The sequence below is a fragment of the Etheostoma spectabile genome, chromosome 7 (genome assembly GCF_008692095.1).
Source record: "Etheostoma spectabile isolate EspeVRDwgs_2016 chromosome 7, UIUC_Espe_1.0, whole genome shotgun sequence".
Lineage (NCBI taxonomy): Eukaryota > Metazoa > Chordata > Actinopteri > Perciformes > Percidae > Etheostoma > Etheostoma spectabile.
The window spans coordinates 8,242,531-8,264,143 of record NC_045739.1 but is presented as its reverse complement, the minus strand read 5'-3'; the positions used below and the strand labels follow the sequence as shown (position 1 = coordinate 8,264,143).

The 21,613-nt window shown below is 41.6% G+C and overlaps 1 protein-coding gene across 7 annotated transcripts in view; it reads right to left on the bottom strand.

The window, feature by feature from the left end:
* The window catches only part of LOC116692245 (ELKS/RAB6-interacting/CAST family member 2), a 147,488-nt gene that overhangs the window by 20,877 nt on the left and 104,998 nt on the right, over positions 1-21,613 (bottom strand). For all 7 annotated transcript variants that reach the window (XM_032520362.1, XM_032520364.1, XM_032520366.1 and 4 more), the window contains 2 exons: positions 17,665-17,826; positions 14,000-14,065 (listed from right to left, as the gene is read on the bottom strand). In XM_032520362.1, coding sequence (XP_032376253.1) covers positions 14,039-14,065; positions 17,665-17,826 — 189 coding nt within the window. In that variant the 3' untranslated portion in view covers positions 14,000-14,038. The remainder of the gene's footprint in view (positions 1-13,999; positions 14,066-17,664; positions 17,827-21,613) is intronic.

Genomic DNA, 21,613 nt, shown 5'->3' with positions numbered 1-21,613 from the left:
CACACACACACACACACACACACACACACACACACACACACAACACACACACACACACACACAATCACACACAATCACACACAATCACACACAATCACACACAATCACATTTTGGTGCTTGTTCACAATCTCTCCTTTGAAAATATATCTGAAGAGAATGCAGATAAATAATTCAAGTAACTTTAAGCTTGCATTACCAGTCGCAAACACATCTTATTAAAAAAAACAATGTCATATTACTTCAGATAAAACAATTACCTCAACACTGCTCTGTTCACCTGTTCTCCCCTGTTATTTAGTATTTGTTGAATAATTACACTGCACAGCCATCGTTCAAAGGGAGAGATAAAAGCAGAGAGAGAAAAAGGAAAGCGAGAGAGGGGGTAGACAGAAAGCATGTGACTGAGAGAGAGGAAGGCTGAGAAATTAAATTGAGACGCAGAAAAGAAAGACAGATTGCGTCCTCTCTGGTATGCCATCTTTACGATCTGTCTGTAAGAGAGCTAGTGAAATTGAACTCAGGTGTAGTGTGATGGCAAAAAAGCCATTTCCCTATTAGGGCTATAGGATCTTACGTAAACAAATTACACAAATACTTTCTCTATAAAAGAGAGGGTGAATTTCATCTAACTGTGCAGTGAAACCTGAGCGGGGTCTTGTTTATGTGTGTGACAGAGTGTTTACATTGTCCTCTGCTTCCATCTCTTCAGATGGGGAGGAAGCCAGGCCTCGGACAGCTTTACTCCTGTCACACTACCTGTGTGTCTTTGAGATTTCTTTTATGGAGAACATGTGCTGTGTGTGTGTGTGTGTGTGTGTGTGTGCGTGTGTTTGTGTGTGTGTGTATGTGTGTGTGTGTGTGTGAGTGTGTGTGTGTGTGAAATGCCAACCATTGCTCTGTCCTCATCACAACTAGCTTAACCACTCAAGACTGATGAGTTCAAGGATGGAAGACAAAGTAGGAAGCCAAGAAAGAGAGAAAATGCCTATGCACAAGACTAAAAGACTGATGGCCATGACTTTGAGTTACTTACTGCCTGTGATTTTAACTCTTCTATGTAACATCACAAACTCACAAACATCACAAACCTTTCTTTGTCCTTTTCTCTAACCTTTTATTCATCCAGAAGGTTTTCTAATGTCAGCCAGAGTGCCAAGTTTTTAATCAAACATGGACTCATGGTCAAAGATAAAGCAGTGGGCTTAGTTTGCGGCGAAAACAAATCGCTGTGTTAAAGGATTATAATTTGAATCGCCACTACAATACTAAACACGCAGAGAAATACAACTTCACTGATGCAGAGAGGGCACGGACATCTGAAGCTTTGCTCGTTAAGCTGCAAACGCAACATGGCATTTTTTACCAAGACCAGCTTTGTGATATCCCAAAAAAATCACCAAAAACAGCAAGCCATGTCCTGAAGTCTATTAAAGAGTGTTTGGTGGACTCTGCTGCGCTAATATGCCCAGAAAAAAAAGACACGTTTGAGAATGTGCCGCTTGACGTAAATTTAATTAGCAAACAGCAGAATTGAGTTTAGCCTATTGGTCCGGCCCTCCACAAAAGTCCCTGTTTCTCATGTGGCCCCCTAGGAAAATTAACTGACCACCCCTTCCATAGGACAACGTATGTAGGGTTAGTTTGGGACTGGCTAAATTAATTCACATAGATCTAAGTAGCTCATATGGGCTACTTAGGTGTGTAGAAGCTAGCTGCTAGTCTGGGCTGTCAACATTAGGGTCTAACCCATTTATGGAGTCCAAACACGTGACTTGGCCTTGCATTATAATGTTTATGTTTATGTTTGTGAAGAAAAGAAGGATGGTCCTCAGAACTAACAATGTATGGTACTTTCACTTTCAAACGTTTTATGGGATGGTCTGAACTAAAATTGCACATTATACCTTTCTAGAACATATGGCAGTTTCCCTTTTCTTGTTTGCATAACTGTCTGGGGAATGATAAACGAGCACCATTTACACGGCTGACAGTGAGTACCATGACAGGGTCAATAAAAACTTTGATAAAAACGTGGATCATTCTGAACTTTAAAAAATTCTAATGTTAACTGGCTAGCTTATGCTTGTAACCCTGCCCACACTATTTCCTGTCCCGCCCACTGTTTGCCACAGCGAGCAAGTCAATTTCAACCTTCCCACTTCTGGTCGGACCACAGCATAATATAACAGCGGCTTTAGAATGTTGGCTGCTGAGTACAAGCAGTAACACTAGAGCTTTAAAACAGAACCCATTCACCTAGCTGAGTCTTCACAAAGGCTTTTCTCTAATCATTAGTTCATGGAAACAACTGTAATATGTAAATCAAGCCAAATATCAAGTACAATAAGCTTGCAACGGTCAGACCTCAGTAACCTGATCTGATTCATAATCCCGACACCTAGAAAGAGTGTGCAGGAAACTGCAATGCTGTTCTGAGATCAGTTGGAGGAGGACCACCCAGCAGCGAGGCTAATCCCATAGCTGCAGGGTTGAAGCCTTGCTGCGTACACACTCTGACAGGCTAGGCCACTCCTGGATAGGATATTAGAGTAGAGTTAAAATACAATGGCACCTATTGATAAATGGTGTTAGGTTTTATCCTGCTCTTCTGTGCTTTTGGTGAAAAAGAATAATTAAGTAAGTCTCTCTTGCTCAGTTACCTCTCTCTCCCGTCCTCTGCCAGCTGGTGAACAGTCCAACATAGTTTTAATTACAGGTGGGTTATAGCAGTGTTTTTAAAGGCCTTGTTGGCTGTCACAGGATGCTTAATAGAGAGAGAAGGAGATGATGTACAAAAAAGGTCTCCGGCCGGAAATTAACAGGGGATTATGTGGTAACTTTAACCACTCAGCCACCCGAAGGCCATGGGAAAAAAGTGCCGACATTTAGGTAACATACTAGTATTGAAACATTTAAATGACGTCTTCAGAGGGTATATGTGTAGGCTCCGTGCAGACCACCGCACACCCCCATTTTTTTTCAGCCACAATGCAACAAGTGGTAGCGTATTGATCTACTGCATGTGTGGAATGTGTCCTCCAAGCGGTTAGTATAAACAGAGCTACTATGTGCCTATGGGGTCCGCATACTTAAAAAAATGGACAGTACGTTAACGTCCGCACAAAGCCTACGTTAGAGAATTTACTCTTTAAAGATGACATTTACGACACACAGACACCGGTGGACCCTCGCATGTGGACAGTTTAATTTCAGCTTTATAAGGAACCCATTGGCACTATAAAGGAAAAATGGAAAGTCTACTTTATGCAAATGTAAAGGAAAACCAGGCGAAAGCCAATTGAGCTTGTTTTAATTTCCACATAAATTAAGCACAGAGGGCTAGATTAATTAAGCTGTTTGTTCCTGTTTCCAGGCGTTAATTGTTCGTAAAGACTGACTTAAACGTTGTCGGCTAAAAATTGGGTAAAATCGCAGATTGCCTGCCACATAAGCAAGAAGATACAAGTTGCGCTTTCAATATGCGTTTGTGGGAGGGTCATGGGAAAAGTGGGAGTTCCACCCATTGCGAAAAGTGCGGCTAATTATATATTCCACAGTATTTACAAAGGCTGCCAAGAGCGCGCCACAAGGATTACACTTTTTCAGTGGAGTGAACAAAAAATCATTAAACGCAACAGATTAAGCAACCATGCACGTAGATCTGGCCCAGAGTCATTTACAACTCCACTCATTGAGTATGGGATTGCTTCTGCAGCAAAAACAGGATCATGATGCCAATCAATCTTAGTGTTCTAGTTATTTTAACAACGCATACAACATGTTAAAAAAGACAGAGGATGCAGAGTATGTATTACGTGCTCAACGCAATACACCCACAGAGCTACAGCTTTATGAAGGGCCAGAGACTAACTTACTACTTTGTATTTATATGTGCAAAGTAAATGCAGCCTTGTTCTGTACACAACAACAACTCAGTTTTGATAAAGCATATTGTAATTGAACACTTAGCACCCAAGGTTACTGTGGGCAACCATCTCCACTTTGAGCAGCATTTCCTTGGCAGAAACACAGGGAAGGCTCACTGCTGGTTCTGCTTTAGCCCGTCAAAAAGACTCACATCAAACACACAGCCAGCAGCACTCTACAAGATATAAGAGATGGAGAGAAAGAAGAAAAGAAACAGAAAGAAATGGAGAGGTAGTGACAGAGATGTACTGATTCAAAGCCACCCCCCAAAGTGGAAGCCCGGGGATAAACAACCAATCAGAAAAGGATCGCTGTCTAGCCCAATCAGAATGCATTCCAATGAGAATCCTCTCCAGACCCAACCAACTAACTCCCGGAGGTATGCACAAAAAAATAAAACACATACACACAACATGACCTAGATACAAAGAAGGATCTTAACTAAGGTCCTGACCATGTCGGTCTTTAGCACCACTAAAACCCAGAGAGTCTGTCTTCAATCTACCCTAAGTCTCAATCCCCTCTCTCTACTGTAACTGTTCATCTCTATGAATGTGTGTGTGTGTGTGTTTCTGCAGACAGATGGGATTGATGTCTGGGCTCATTCCTGGCAAGGATACTCTTGTTTCAGAGTGAAGAGCAAGAATGGTTGCTGGACAAAAGGATGTCAGCATATGTGTGTGTGTGTGTGTGTGTGTGTGTGTGTTGTGTGTGTACGTGTGTGTGTGTGTGTGTGTGCGTGCGTGCGTGTGCTGTGTGTGTGTCTGTGTGTGTGTGTGTGTCTTTGCATGCCTGTATGGGGTATGTGTGTGAGCATGAATGTGTGTCTTGCTGTGTTTGATAAGGAGATGTACCTCCTTTGGTCTGGAGAAACAAGAGTACAATATGCTAAGTAACAAGGGTGCAGGGATTTGTGTGTGTGCGTACACATACAACAAGTTTGTGCTTGCCTGCTTACAGTATGTGTCTGTGTGTGCTTGCAGTTGTGTATCTGCCAGCGTGTGTACAGGGTTGCATGAGAGTGTGTGGTTGTATAGATCCCCTCTTGGCAGCGGCAGTGTAAACTGAGGAGGGTCTTACATGGGCTTTAATCCTGTGCTGAATGTCATTGTACAAGTGTGGCTTTTCCACGGGCCCAGATAAGAGAGAGAGAGCGAGAGAGAGAGAGAGATGAGAGAGAGAGAGAGAGAGATAGAGAGCACGAGGAGAGAGAGAGAGAGAGAGAGAGAGAGAGAGAGAGAGAGAGTTCTACTGCATATGTGTAAGTTGTATGCATGTGCGAATGTGAGCCTAAGTGCATACATGTATGGGAAAGACACCCTTGTAAAGTAGCCGGATCCATTGGTTTGATGACAAGGATTATAGCAGTGACATACAATAAACTGGGAGGGACAGACAGAGCAGCTACAGCACTAATCTGCTTGTCTAGTGTTCTAGTGATAGAGAGGGCCACTCTGACATCCAATTCTAAGCTTTCACTGGAAAACACAACCTGGCTGAAAACTACTCAGCCCCACAAGCTGAGCTGTGTTGAACTATCTTTCATTCAGCCCGGGGGTTTATACACTTTTTTTTTAAGCATGGGGCCCAAATGAGAAGTTTATTCTGTAGCCCCAAGACTCAAGGGCTTTAAAACATTTTACTACCTATGTCATATGGCTACCCTGCAGCAATAGGCCTGTGACCCATTTTGGGATTTAAAGTCTAAGTTCAACAAAACTTATACAGGTTTGAATATGTCACAGATATAGAATGTCAGCGACTCTTCTTTTGAGGAAAAGAAAGCTATCATAACTAATTACATTGCACAACATCAAATATGGAAGAACGCGTTGTTGTTCCGACAAATGGCAACACAGCAAACCTCGCTTTTTACAAGCTTCCCTGACGTGGATGACCTTTGGAAAAGTGTTGGGCTAGCGTGAGAAATAAACTGCAGCCTACTGTTATACTAGGCCTAATTAGTGGTGAGTCCTTAATGATGAGTGGCAGTCCAAAAGTTGTTGATGTTATTACAGTAGTTCAGCTATAGCCAAAGTTATGAAGCCTCTCCGCTGACTCTGCACCGGGATGACTTTCAGCAGGAGGAAACAGGTAAATTCCTGTTAGTTTTCCTCTTCAATCCTACAAGGAGTGTCCGATAGCAGCTTGGGCATTTCTAGAATAGCGAAAGAAAATAGAGAAATTCCTTCTGCTATTACTTATTAAAATAAATTTAGTGTTATTACTCCACCACAGTGTTTCCGTCTGTGTCAATCTTGATCATAAATGTTTGCTTTCTATTAGGCGATTTAAGTGTATGCATGTCTGCATATGTGTGTGTATGTATGTATGTGTGTGTGTGTGTGTGTGTGTGTGTGTGTGTGTGTGTGTGTGTGTGTGTGTGTGTGTGTGTGTGTGTGTGTGTGTGTGTGTGTGTGTGTGTGTGTGTGTGTGTGTGTGTGTGTGTGTGTGTGTGTGTGTGTGCAGTGGTACTTCAGTTGAAGCATCACAAGTGCTGTTTGTTGCAGGGTGTGATATCTTTTAAGTGAGGTACAATATCAGTAACGATTACGTGTCAGAGATGTGAGTCCTCTAGTTAGAAGGAACCCCACCCCACCCACCCTTCTCTCCCTCTATCTGCCTCTGAATATCTCCCTCTTCCTCTGAGCAGTGGGCACATCTGTGATTGGCCGCCTAGGAGTGGGTCTATATGTTAAAAACACAGATTGGGGAACAACACAGGACTTACCCAAGTCCTGAGGCTGTGTTGTGTTTTTAGTAATTTTGGTGTGTGTGTATGTGCATGAGTAAGAGTGTGAGAGAGAGAGAGAGAGAGAGAGAGAGAGAGAGAGAGAGAGAGAGAGAGAGAACACAGGAAGTCTGACGAAAATTACAGGTTTAAAGTCAAAAGGCTGTGATTCCCTTTTTCTCTGTCTCCAAATCCCTATACCTCCCTCCATCAGAGCCTCTTGTGGATGTTCAGACTTTCTCTTTGGGATGTAATCCACCTTGAACAAGGGATCTGACCGCAAGAGCATCCTACTGAGAGTTCTGTTATGCACAATGAGTTTGCTCTCTAGCGCTCAAACACACACGCATGCACGCACACGCACACGCACACGCACACACACACACACACACACAAATAAATGCACGTAATTGCTCGGCAGTGTCTTCCCAGGTGCGAGTTTCTCCTGAGGGAAAGGTGTTTGTGTGCTGCCATCGCCATAAGCTCACAAAACACCCTTATAATCCTGCCAATCTCTCTCTCTATCTCCTCTTCTTTTTCTTGATCTTTCTTTTTTACACACACACACACACACACACACACACACACACAATTGAGTGAATTTTCCATGAAATAAAATGTTACAAAATTAAATGTGGCTGGCGGGCTGGTCAGTAAGAACTTGGTAAAGATATTGAATCCATCAATCTATTTTCCCATTTCAACCTCAATCACATAGATCTCTGCCACAATCTTACGATTTGCATTTGTATAATTTCTGATCTATTCCTGGTCTCTGCCACAAAAGTAATTGGCTGTGTCTTGTAGCAATGGCATTTGAAGAAGTGATGGAGAAAACTGATAAAGAGTAAAACAGAGAGGGGGAAAAAAGGGAGAGAGTGAGGTGAAAAATAGCAACAACTTCAGGTGTACTGATTTATGACTGTGGGCTGGCTGAGCCATTTCTGCACAGAGAGCAAACCAGAGTTTACAGACACAGACGGAATCACACCTGGCATGTTCAGACATAGAAGGGATGATGAGGTGGTTCAGTAAAAGTATTTCAGCTTACAGTACAGGCATATTGTATCTACAAACTTTGAATGTTTCAATAATTATAATTTTAAAGTAGTAACTCATCAATGCCTTGTAAATGTGCATATATATGCAAAATCAATCAGGATAAAGTCAGTTTTGAGGGTTAATGTTACTTGCAGCATGTTCGATGTTCTGAACCTGAGCCAGTGAATTAGTGGTCATAAATGAGAAAGCACTATAGCGTCATTTCAATTACATTCCAGAGAAAGAAAAATAAGTGCTTATTGTCTTCTGGCAGGCGTGTTTGTGCACTTGAACTGAAAAACCCTCAACAAAAAACGACTGGGAAAAACACTTAACTACCACATTGTAGCATAATGCTTTAATAAAGCTAGTGAGGTCAGAGCACTCAGCAGTGCACAGTTCAAAAGGAGAGAAAGGCAGCACTGAGGTTATTTCTTGAATTGGGGATGTCGACTAGACTGTATAAAACACAAACCTTCAAAAGCTCGTGGGACATGCTTGATACAAAGTTTAAAAGGCCTTGCCTGATTTATTATTACATGTTTACTCTTAATGTACCTAAAAGTTAATACTTCACATAACAATCTAGAACTAAACTGCTAATAAAATGACATCCATAAGAAATATTAAAGTAAAACTAATTTTAAAAAGAACGACTATAATAACCTTGGGGCAGTGGAGAGCGTGACCAGTGATAATGTCTGGGCTCATGGACCACTGTGGCTGCAAGGGAATGCTGACTCAACTCACTGGACAAATCCCATTTTGGTCCCACTTGGTTGGCTTGGATGAAGAAAAAGGCTTGTTACTGAAAGGCCTCTAAATCACTTCCATCATCTCCGTTCTGAAACGGATAGCAGACATTTTAGGGTCAGTTGAGGTGGGGCCTATACAATTAATTGACTGACAAGCCCCTTAGATCTGCATATGTTCGTTGTGCTGCCCTTCATTGTCGGGGTTGCACGCACAGATCTGCTAAGATCCATTCTGATTAGATGACCACACACATGGAAATGTTTCGTGCATGGATAGGCACTGATAATTAGGGATTTACCTGTGATCATACTGTAGAACTAGAATTACAAAACCTCCATATTTGCTCCTGCACTTTTGCAGCATTGCACGAGCGATTGTGTGTGTGGCCATGTCTCGGCGTGTGTAATGAGTGTGTTATGGGTGGGGAAATGGAGCTTATTCAGACAAACTGCCTTATGATCAACACATCAGGTGTCTAACTGTCCTATCCTGCCTACAACTTCAAGAAAACCACAAAAGAAATCATGAATAAACTTGTCTGCCTCTCAACATTGCCAGTCCTTCTTCCCTCCTGCCTCCTTCCCCCACCTCCTTTACTGTTTGCTGGGGCTGAAGGGACAATCCTGGGTCCTGTCTGTCTACAGCTGCGTTCATAGGCAGTGAAAAAGAAACTCTATCACCGCTCTTCATTCACCTTCTTAAAGGTAATAATTTGCGTGGCATACAAATACTAACCCTGTGATACATAATTGTCAAATGCATCATGACGCCACAGTAAGAATATAGTAAAGAAATGTGCAAGATGATTAAGACTGAGCTCCTATCTCATGCCAAAAAAACACTGCTTCTTTTCACAAACAGGTTTTTTTAATTTGCTGGTCAGAATGCAGTCAGGAACTGATCATGTTTTTGTTTTTTTATGTACTGTTGAAAAAAAACATATTAACATTATTATTTTGTAAGCATTCAACCACTGCTGCCATTAGTCTTGGACGTGTGTTATCAGATCCTTGTGGGAGGTTTAATTTGTAACTGCATACGTAAAGACCTATAGCATGATGCACCTTCAGGAGGGCCTTTTGGAAAATAATTCAGGTGTTGTTTCAGGAAGGACTGAAACAGATGAGAACGAACTCAGATGTTGATTCTCAGGTGTTGCTGAGATATCGACTTCTCTCCACTCATGTTTAATCTGGTGAAACAACCTTTGACCGCACAGACTAATAACGCTGACAGCTGGCTGAGGGATGGCCTCGGTCAGACGCCTCTGCTGCCCTGCGAGCTGTGGTTCACTGGTCACCAAAGAAATACTGCACAGCATGGCTACACACGTGTGAGATGCATTCCCAAACATTCACTAAATGCACGCACACTCACACACACACACACACACCCCCACACACACACACACACAGTAGAGTGATTTTTCCATGAAATAAAATAATACAAAATTAAATGTGGCTGGCGGGCTGTTCAGTAAGAACTTGCTAAATATATTGAATCCATCAATCTGTTTTCCCATTTACACACACATTTGAAACTTATGCACAATAAGGAAATAAGATCTTCACTCCTGAGTCCTGAGTGTCTAAAAAGAATGAAACAAACATATTTATTAATTAACATTTACTAAGTTGGGTTGCCCAGCTAGCTCAGTTGGTAGAGTGGGCGCCCATGTATAGAGGTTTACTCCTTGATGCAGTGGGCCCGTCTTCAACTCCGACTTGCAGACCTTTGTTGCATGTCATTCCCCCCTCTCTCTCCCCTTTCATGTCTTCATCTGCCCTGTCAAATTAAAAGCCTTAAAACGCCCAAAAAATAATCTTTAAAAAAATAAAAAATAAAAAAACACTTACTAAGTTGTGTAGATTACATGGGGCAGATATTTCTTCAGGAATATTGTAAAAATGTGTGCCTTCAGCTTGAATTAAAATATTGTGTAGGATAATAGTGGTTTCAAGATCCATGGGTTACAGTACAAAAAACGTGGCACGGCCGGTTCTACCATTTTAAATGCCGCTTGCAGACTTTTTTTTTCAAAAGCGAAATCTTTAATCAAATGTCATGTCATTAAGTTTAAAAAGAATATGAAGCCAGACACATCTGAGCTGTTAACTGCTATCATCGCAATTATAAACTTGTAGACACTAAAAGGTGATGCCACTTCACACAGTCAATATGGACATGCTTTATTTTCCAATTTCAATTCCATTTACTGTAAGAGTGTTTGTGATGCTTCACAAGATATGAGAACACAAAGAAGAGTAATCTTAACTTCTGAGAAACCAAATATTCACAAAGCACCAACATCAGGATCACTACACCTAACACAGTTTTATTGACCTTTACTATTAGTCACTTCAGTAACCAGGGACAGCGCATGCCACAGGTCTTAATTAATTCATCAATAAACAAAATTTTATTCTGTAGCAACAATAAATACCATCCTCACTGTCAACAATTTGACTAGAGTATGGATAAAATCAGATATGCTGCCCATACATCATATAAACTAAAATTACTGGAACAGTTTTGCAGCCACAAATTCACTCTTTGTTAGTATCTCTACTCTTGCATACAGTGCATTGTTTTACTTACCTAGCTCTGTATGTTTTTAATTTACATTTGGTTCAACTCCAAGATAATGAATTCAGGTAATTCAACTCAACTAACTTAACAAACAACAACAAATACAAATACAAAGTAATGTCAAGTTTTAGAAAATCCAGAAATCCAAATGAAGTCTATATAGCTAAATGGCTTGCATAGCTGCTGTAGTTTGGGTTTGTGAGTTTAATAGGTTATGTCAGTTTGGGACCACTTTTGGTAGGGAAGAAGCATTGGATCTGAATGTAAAACCCAACAATCAGGATCAGGCAATTAAGAGACAAGCACAAATATGACACAAATTGAATTTTAGAATAATAAATGGGATTGAGCATGTGCTGGACAATTTTAGATTCCCACTAAACTTAGACTCCTTTTTCTGGACTTGTTTAAAGCCACGCATACACAAGAGTGGGATACGTACTGGTGTACACAATGTAGACACAAAAACATTGTGTGCAAACACAGCATGGGCAAATGAAAGTCATCTTCTTGATTTGTTTTAACCTGAACAAGGCCTCACTCCTTCCTGCTTGCACACACACACACACACACACACACACACACACACACACACACACACACACACACACACACACACACACACACACACACACACACACACACACACACACACACAAACATATTTCTGTCCCCACTTGGAAAGCCTCTCAGCTTCTTTTCGCTTCATTCAGTACAAATAACTTCACGGTGGGATAAAAGCATAATGTTTCCAGAAAACCTCTTCCCCCCACTTTGCTTCACTCTTATGGCCCCATATTCTCCTTCACTTTTTCCTCCAACCCCCTTCTCTTGTGCTCTCTGTCCAAAATGACATTCTTATTTCATTAAAGGGGGGTCTGGGAGGCCAAGAGGGTAAACAAAACCTCTGTAATCAACAGCAGGACATCCACAACCACAACGAGCCAATCAGAGCCCTGTGTCCTTTTAAAGAGAACCATGACTAACCAGTACAAATACACACCTGGTAGCTCAGAACTTGAACTTGCCAACTGAAACTCAGCACTTAGGTTTGTGTGTAATCCAAATGTAGCCTAACACTGGGAGTCAAGGTTAGCCATAAGGAACACTAATCAAAGCATGAATATCGCAAAGATACCGATACACCCACATACACACAGATCCCCGGCTATTTGTCTATCGGTGCTGTCATCTCTATTTGCTCATATTAGGGAGGGCTCACTCAGGGACAGGATATGGGGATTAGGTCTGGCCTTATTTCACTGTAGCTACACACCGCTAAATGGCTCCCATCTGTTCTCCCATTGAGAATGGCTAATAAACGTTAGCTGCGTTCGTATTGTGTGCTGCCAGAATAACAGCAGTGGATAGATGAGCAGCATTGATATCGCTAGCCACAACACCATTCTGTGCTAAAGGCTAATGTGCCTGGCTTATTCTATTAGATTGGGATAAGAAGCACTAATACACACATACATACACACACACGTGCATACACACACCATCAAGATTTCTGATTTGGAGATACCGAAGCAGTAGGCTAGTCACAGGTCCAGCTCTAGGTTTATCTTGAAGGGATATACGTTAGAGCAGGGCAAGCTGAAATCTGGGGAAAGGTGAAAAGAATAGGAGTGATGGAAAAAGATGGAGAGATGGAAAGAGAGGGAATAAGGGGGCAGTGTGGTCTGTTTCACTACGGTGAATCCTGACACTACTGCATTCTCAGCACACATGGACTGGATTATAGGCTATGTGGGCTGCTCCGGCACTGTATAGCTCAGCAACGCTCTCTTGCACACACATACACATACTTGCAAATGCACACACAAACATCATAGCTAAACACACTAAAACGATGCACTGCAGGAGCATAAACCATTTGCTCACACACAAGCTATAGGACTCTTAATCCCAAAAGCAGCACTAGGGCAAAGTGCACAACTACTAAGTCATTGAGGTTAGAGACAGAATCTGCTTGTGATGGTCCACCTGTGGATTACTGGGGGAAAAAAGAGATGCACTGGAAACTATGAGTATACCATGCTGCCTGGTTTTCTCTCTCGTTCCCACATGAGTACACAAGCACCCTTCTCTTTTCCCTCTCTTGTCTTTGTCTCTCTTTCTTTATCTCTCACATGTACATTTATGAAACTCTGTTTTTTGCTGTCTCTCTTTGTCTCACCCACACATGCTTACTCCAAGCAAACCATCACCCGCCCTGCACATACTTCTTTCTGCACGTCTGCGTTAAAAAGCATCCTGAGTCTATGGGGGGTTTTAATACCAACCCCCCCTTAACAGGAATTATCCTTTATGACTCTGCATTCTTCATTTTATGTTTTTTCAGCTTGCAGTCTAAAAAAATGCCTCATGACTGTTCTGTGTTGTATTGCAATTAACTACCCCACACACTGGCACACAACAGGGTGGGGTAGCCCGGTAAAACTTTACTACGACTAAAAAAAGTAAGGCGGGGAGAGACAGACTTGTCCATCTCTGGTTTTTCTCACTGTGTCGTTTTTATCACCTATGGGCCCTGGTACGCTTTCTTTAGGCAGCCGCGTGTACTTGTCTAATACTACACAGTTACCTATATAGAGACAGAGCGCACACACACAGCATGCGGCACAACCAGCGTAGGAGCACTTCATAGAAATGCAGCCATAAACCTCTGAATAAACTGAGGTTCTTTAGTCGACTGAAATTCATAAGCAATGGGAAAAGGAGCCGGGTTCTATTACACTCTCTTCTGTCAGAGTTGGGTAATGCTGTGGTTATTGTGGTGCAATCAATGTTCCCGGCTAATGGTTACTTGAGCCCACTGAAGAAGCCTTTTGTGTAGAAGATCATTAAAATATCTGGAGCAGATATACAGTACTACACCCTTGCAAGGAATACATTATTTCTCAAATTAGTAGAAAAAATGTAACAATAGCTGTGCAATAGAAACTCACTGTGGACAAATGGATGCAGGGTTTCCATGGCGATGTTCATCATGCCCATATTCCCTCTTCATCATCCTGTGATTAAAAAAAAACATATAAAAAGTTATCATCATCAAAATCGTTTCAGTACTTAATGTCAAAAAGCCTCCAATGGAGATGTATGTGGCAGAAACAGGCGTCCTTTTACACCAGATCCTTTACTGTACACACTGTGGCCCAGTGGTTATGTATTTACAAGTAGAGTCTCATTGTCTAATGGTATGGTCCTCCAAACCTCTTGTGACATTTAATCAAAACAATCCTGTTCATGTTCCTTATTCAGAAAAGCTGTGTATGATATCATAAAATGTTTTCCTCAGTGTGATTGTTAAAAACCAATAACTAAACACACAAGGGGTTTCATTGGAGCTGAAACTGTGCAGACAAGAGCCCTGCTAACAGGAAGGCTAATTCATTCAGACACTAACGTTACAATGGTTAGCATGAGCTGGCAGCTTACTGTAGCCAAGCTCATGCCTGCATAATGCTAAACTAGGCTACGGCAAGTCTATGCTACACAAGTGCAATATAAAACAAGGGCCTTGGCTGCAGTCCACAGTGGCTTTGGTTGGACTGAGTGGTTGTGACAAGCTTGGTAAACTCAGTAGGCTACACCTAAACAGCTAAGCTATAAATATAATGGCCTTTCAATGGAACATGCTAGATGCTAAATGCTAACATGCAGTGAATGGTTGACAGGCCCTGTAAACAGAGCCAGACCTACAGTATAACCACTCATTCTGCCAGGTTAAACACACACACACACACACACACACACACACACACACACAGACGCACACAAAAACAGGCTAAATACCATGTGCTTCTTCTCATAAACCTAAAGCAGGCAGCATGTTAAGGCTTAAAAAAAGAGCAACAACCTAAAAGAAAAGGTTGTATAATTCTTCCTCTGATAAACTAACTTTATGGCTGTTTTCTATTTCCTTCCGAGGCTGCTGCCAAGTATCTGGCAGTGGTGCTGGCATGGTTAAATGAAAACAACATGAACTCAACATGCCCATCAAACTGCACACACTCCATGCTGAGACACAGACCTGGGGTGCATCTCAAGAGGCTGAATCCACTTCTTGTGCTTGTCTACTCTGATTAGATTTCACCTGTCCTCAGACCATGTCCATCACAGATTTAGCAAAGGACAGGGAGTATAGTTAGAGGATTGGGATGGACCCACTAACCATAGCAATGAGCTTTGAATGACATGCGGTTTGGCTTCTTGGAAAAAAGTGTGTTCTTGTGTCCACTATTCCAGTGCATGCATTTGTGCTTATTTGCCAGTTGAGTGTGCATTTGGTGTGTATGTGTCTGAGTTTGAGAAAAATGCAAAAAAGAAAATGCATGTGTGGTCAATATTATGTTATTCATGGCACTAGCTGTATCTTGGAAAGGCATTGTGGTCTCCAGGGTGAGCGTGCAGACCCTCTTCATCATCATTATCATTATCATCATCAATCATCCTTTGAGTGGTGTTCCTGGGCCAGGCAATGCACTGAACCACTGGCCTGGCCGCGCTTCGATGTTACTTTTTGAAATGGGAAAGATGGAGGGAGAAAGGACTGAAGGAAAGAATGAAGGAGACAGGCAGACATGGAGAGAAAGAATGTGGGCAGTGAAGAAAAGTAAAGTAAAAAGCTAGACATTAGAGGTGTGATTAAAAGAAAAGAGTGGAAAAAGCATAGTGCAAAAATGGAGAAAGGAAGAGAAGTGGTAGATAAATAAGAGAGATAAAGAAAAAAGTGTATAAGAAAAACAACTACAGTAATTAATCACATGTGAAAGAGGGAGATTAAAGGAGTTCTGTGTTTGAAAGGAAAACAGTCTCACCTCAGGGAGGTGACACACACACACAACACATACACACACACACCACCACACACAACACACACACACACACACACACAACACACAACACACACACACACACATTGGGGCCTACCCTGACCTCTGCTGAACCCCATGAGGTCAAGATCAGATATGAGGAAAAGCCAAGAGGTGATTGGTGACCTCTGTAAAGGGGCTGTTGTTTTTGAAGCGTGTGTGCTTGACACAAGAGGGAGAACGACAGACAACAACTCAACTAAATGATAATGAGTTTGGCTGCAGCTTTTGGACAGAAAGGGATCAGACATCTAGGTACATATCTTTGATTTTTACATTTGGCTCATTTGTGATATATATGACTTGGCTAAATTTACACAATTTGCTAATTTACAAATTCTTTAGGCATTTTCATATGTTTAACTTAAATTCAATGTATTTCTATTGTTGCACACTTTTGAAACTAAATTGACTTATATTTTCCCCAAATGTAGCATACAAAGTGGATGCATAACAGTTCCCTTTTATAGACATAAAAATTCAAGCTTAATAGAAAATATGATCTAGCCAATCGGCACAGATTCATGAGTTATAGTGTTATTCCCTACATTCTTAACATAATATGCCACAAAAATCTTCTAAATTAGATGTAGATTAATTCTGTAGTTGAAAAGGATGCAAATGTTCACATAAATATAGCCAACTGTGTGATACTCTGAGTGAAAAGTGTGCATATGGATGTCAATCAACCCCAGACCCTCACATTTTTTAAGGAATCAAAAAAAAAAGTTTTTTCCACAGGCGTAAAGGGCTAAAAGAATATTAAAACCAGCTATCCTGTCCTCTTACATTTGGCCGAGGTATGTGCGGGATTGTGTGTTTGAATGTATGTGTGTGTGTGTGTGTGTGTGTTATGGGGAGGTATTAAAGACAGGGGATCCCCAGTGCATGTTTTACTCCTATTTAGACAGCAGTTTCAAAAACATTTATGAAGTATAGAAGCATGTAATAGTGCATATCAGATAGAACAGATGTGGGGAATGTATACTTAGGTGGAAATCCCCAGGTAGTCTTCTTAAATCCCCAAACACACACACACACACACACACACACACACACACACACACACACACACACTTCATAGTTTGGAATCCCCCAATCACAACCTCTTGACAACAATAGAGCTGTACTGAGTTTATATTGCATTCAAATAACTAGAAGCTCTTATCAGGTAATGGAAAGACAGTGAAATTATCTGTCTTTTTCTGAAGATTTCTCTCTCTACATGCGCACACATATAGGCATGCACACGCCTACAATATGTATGCACACTTGAAATCAAACATTTTGTGCTGATAACTACAGTTGGCTCTTCTGCTACTACACACCCACATTAAATTTGTCCTCAGGGCAGTCTGGACATGAGACTGAGACAGAGAGAAGGAGCTTGTATGAGAGATGAATGATACATCAACTAATCTCACTCACAAATCGATCAAAAACTCATTTGGCAGCTTTTGCCTTCAGGCTTCTTATCTTAATGAAATGAATAACTCTGACTTGGCAGGAAGTAATGGGATTGAGGGTGAAGAAACAGAAGAAAAGAGAGAGGGGAAATTTAATGCTGGGGAGTCCAACCACAACTGACTGGTGGTAAAGATGACAAATATAAAATTGCACCAACCTTAAAAGAATGAAGATGAAAGCCCACAACATGTCAATTTGTGTAAACAAGTTCAAACTGTGTGGGTGGTGGTAAAGGAGAGTGTGTTTCTGTGTGTATGGACATTTATATTGACCTGGTCCATAGGGGGTCGGTGGTTGGCATGGGGGGGCCCTCTTGGCAAGCTTCGGTGATGCACGTTTGCTGGATGCAAGTGGTGAGGATGGTGAGAATGATGTTGCGGGTGGATGTGATCTTCCTCGTAATTATCCGCTATCAGCTTCATTCTGCTCTGAGTCTGCCAAAAAAAAGAGATAAACAAGAAAATTTATAATGCATAATTATAACGCGCAAGGCCATTCATTTCTGCAACACTGCTTATTTGTTTTTTTTAAATGTTCTCGGAGTCTTAGAATGATTAGGCTGAGGGATTCTTGGATGAGGGGAAAGCATGTTGAAAGCCATGAAAGACGATAAAAACAGTACCGCTAACAACACTTGACAGGTCATAAACTGAGTGAGTCGAAGTGCCTGATGAAAGTACTGCAAGTCTGTCAAATGTCATTCATATTGCAGATTATCGTTTAATTGGATTAGACAAATCACAGTAAGAACAGTTAGTGAGTGTTTCATGTAGCCTTAGGCCATAGGCGTCCTGGCCCGGGTGAAGCAACGTCATTTTAGATGATTGATTGAAATTGTACTTAAATATGTATCTTTCTGCATGTCTGTAAATGGGTAAGCAAGGCTATGTGTCTTTTGTTTGTGTCTGCGCATCTGTGTGCATTTGTGTGAGTGTTTGTAGAAGAGACTGTCAACCTGCCAACATCACTGCTTTGGAAAGAGATAACAGCCTAGGCTGACTAACGTTAACAATTAGCCTAACTTCATTGAGGCCAGCTGTCTTGGAGATGGACAGAGACAGAGTGGGTGCAGATATATTGACAGGCTCAGCTTTATTCCACTTAACTGCAGATACTTCCCCAGAGGTCAGATATGACTAGAGCGGGAAGTGGGATTGTGTATGGGATAAAGATGATTACAAGAAAAGACATGCACACATCTCTGAAAATGTTGTGGCTTTCCTTGTTCGTTGTTCAGCCGGAAGAGACAAAAAGCCAGAGTCAGCTGGGAAGATAGGAAGGAAGATGTTATAGGTGTAGGAGTATACAGCAGCCTGGGGACATTGCTGTTGAGATAAGGAGCTGAAGCCTAATGACTGAGGAAACAAGCCAGTCAGGATCACAGGGGAGGATGTGGCTAGTATTAAAGAGGTTAGCAATTAGCTTAAATTGAAGAAGAGCTGCTTAGATAAGGCGAGAACACGGACAAAGGGGTGAGAGGGAAAGAGAGAGACAGAGATAAACATGAAGAGGGAGGGATGGAGGAGGGTTCAGACAGACACCAGACCAGTGGTTAAAGCAGTTAAAGGCTAGGTTGAGGTGTATGGCCTTCCAAGACCTCAGGTGTTGACACTAGCAGGTGTGACTGGGTGGGGCTGGGCTCAATGCAACAGTTACAAAAGCTGACACCTGTCATTAGGCTAGGACAATGACTATCATATACCTTGCAGCTGATGTAACTACACTGTACTGCTACAGTACACAGTGTATGCTGTAGTCTTCCACACAGACTCTTCCACAATGCTTATCCCTCATGTTGTCCTTGGGTCAAATTGACCCTTTTTCCTATATCAATGTTCTTTTTAATGCTCTTTGGCAAGTACAAATCTCTACTTTTTAATTTTGGGGTGTCTTATTCAATTTTATAGCATTTAAAAAAAAAATTGAAATGGTTTTGAAATAGTATTGAGTAAAAGTTGACATATTCTAGTCTGTGATTATCCATCAACATACATTCCTTTCATTTTAGTCTAAACAATTCCTAATTTCTGCTTTTTTATCTCAAACATTAGGTATAATTTTCTATAAATGAGGTTTAGTGACCATAAATTAACTGTAAAACTGAAGTGAAACAAAAAAAGTAAAAAACATTGATAAAAACATGTTGATTTTAAATTTTGGCGGGAAATATGTTTAACTAATTTGTAGCCTTTAAGCTTATGTGTGTGTTTAGTCCTTGCTGCTAATCTAATAAGAACTGTATTATTTGATTATGTTCTGTATGGAATCAAACCACCAACATTCCGATTGGTAGGCATCACCCCCCACCACATGTTGATATTTCATGGCCTGAGACAAAAACACAAATGATGAAGGTGATGAATTGCTTGTGGATAATCTGACAGGTGGTCAGGACGCCACAAGTGGCCATCCAGTTTATTCACACACACAACACACACACACACACACCACACACACACACAAACACACAACACACACAAACACACACACACACACCACAACCACCACACACACACACACACACACACCACAAACACTCTCTCTCTCTTTCTTACATCCATATTTCTGTATGCATGTGCGAAGAAGGTGTGCAATAAAAATACCATGTGGTGGATGTGTTGTTTTAATTAGTGTTAATTAGGGGCTTGCCGATAAAGTCAGCAATGGCCTCCAGGCCTGCTTGTATATCAGGCAGCCTGGAATACACACACAGGTGGCAGTGGAGTGGAGTGGAGTGGGGGTGGAGAGGAGAGAGAGGAGAGGAGAGGAGAGGAGAGGAGAGGAGAGGAGAGGAGAGGACTTCATTGACATCTGTAACCATACCAGATGTGGCCTGTACTGTGTGTGCAGCGAGTCTGTATCAAAGTATAGCTGCTGGTGTAAACATGGCAGTGATGATCCCGCTGCTGTGCTCACAGCTGCATCCCAAACCTCAATCCAAGCCCTCTGTAAATCACAAGCCTGTCCTGATTAGAGCAGAGCTGTATTAACACATATGGACACAGGAGGTTGACAAAGAAAGGCCTTAAACATACAGGCAGCTGGAGAAAGGCTGCACAGTTTTTACAATTAAATATACTCCTTTAATCAGGTCTATGTGTGTGTTTCTGTCTTTGTAACATTGTCATGCTATCCCATTAAAACTGTCTAATACAGAGACTAAGCAGGCAGATCATTTTACATAAGCCGTTCTAAATGGCACACCTCTGAGAATACAAAATCCATCTTTTCAGCATAGAGAGGACAGATGCCCAAGTTTGTCCAAAAAAAGAAAGGGGGAGAGAAATAAACTAGAGAGAAAGTTACAGAAAATGGCACACATCTGAGATTTTCATATCCATCTTTTCTCAGCTTCAAAGCACCAGTGACGTTTGGCCATCCATCACGAGGATGGGAGTGCTCAGAGAATTCCCACATGGGGACACATTTATTCTGACTCTCTCCTCGGGAAGTCTAAACACTACACTCTTCATGTCTGTATCTTTGTATATGTGTGTTTGTCTGTGCTAAAGAAGGGCTATGTCTCCAAGGGAAGCAAACTTTCTGAAAAAGGAAAGTTTGTCTTAGACTGCCAGCTTTATGCATACACACACACAACATCTTCCAAAGAAGGGATGTGGGGAGGTCAGACAGGGCACTGCTATCTGTAAATCTATCTGCTGTCTACAGATCAGCTTTCTCCTATGAGACTCCGAGTCCCATAATTCCTTGGCATTTCCTGATCATTTTCCTTCCGCCATTGGCTGTTGTAGACCTAAGGAAGGCAACCTATCCTGATATGTGTGTCAATGGGTCAGAAGACAGAGAGCTGGTGTGTGACATGTTGAACAACATAACCTCCAAAGAGCTCATTCTTTTAAAGGGAAGTAGAGACTACCTATAGGAACTACTTACCTTACAACCTCTTTAAAATTAATATATGACAAAGCCCCATACTTTTAAGATGATTGCACTGCCTGGTACACTGTTGCACTTAGCAGTAACATTTACATTGAGTTATATGCATGTGTGCCCAAAGACTTTCTAAGAAATCAGAATTGCATGTATAAGAAAGAGGATGTGCTGCCCACCCCTCTATTCTCTCATCCCTTCCTTTCTTTTTTGCTCCTCTCCTTTTCTCCAGGCCCAGAGGCCACATCGTTGCAATTAGAGCTCATCACATCATCAGGTGGACTGTAACTGCTGGTTACCCAATGGGAAAACATGACGCATCCAATGGCG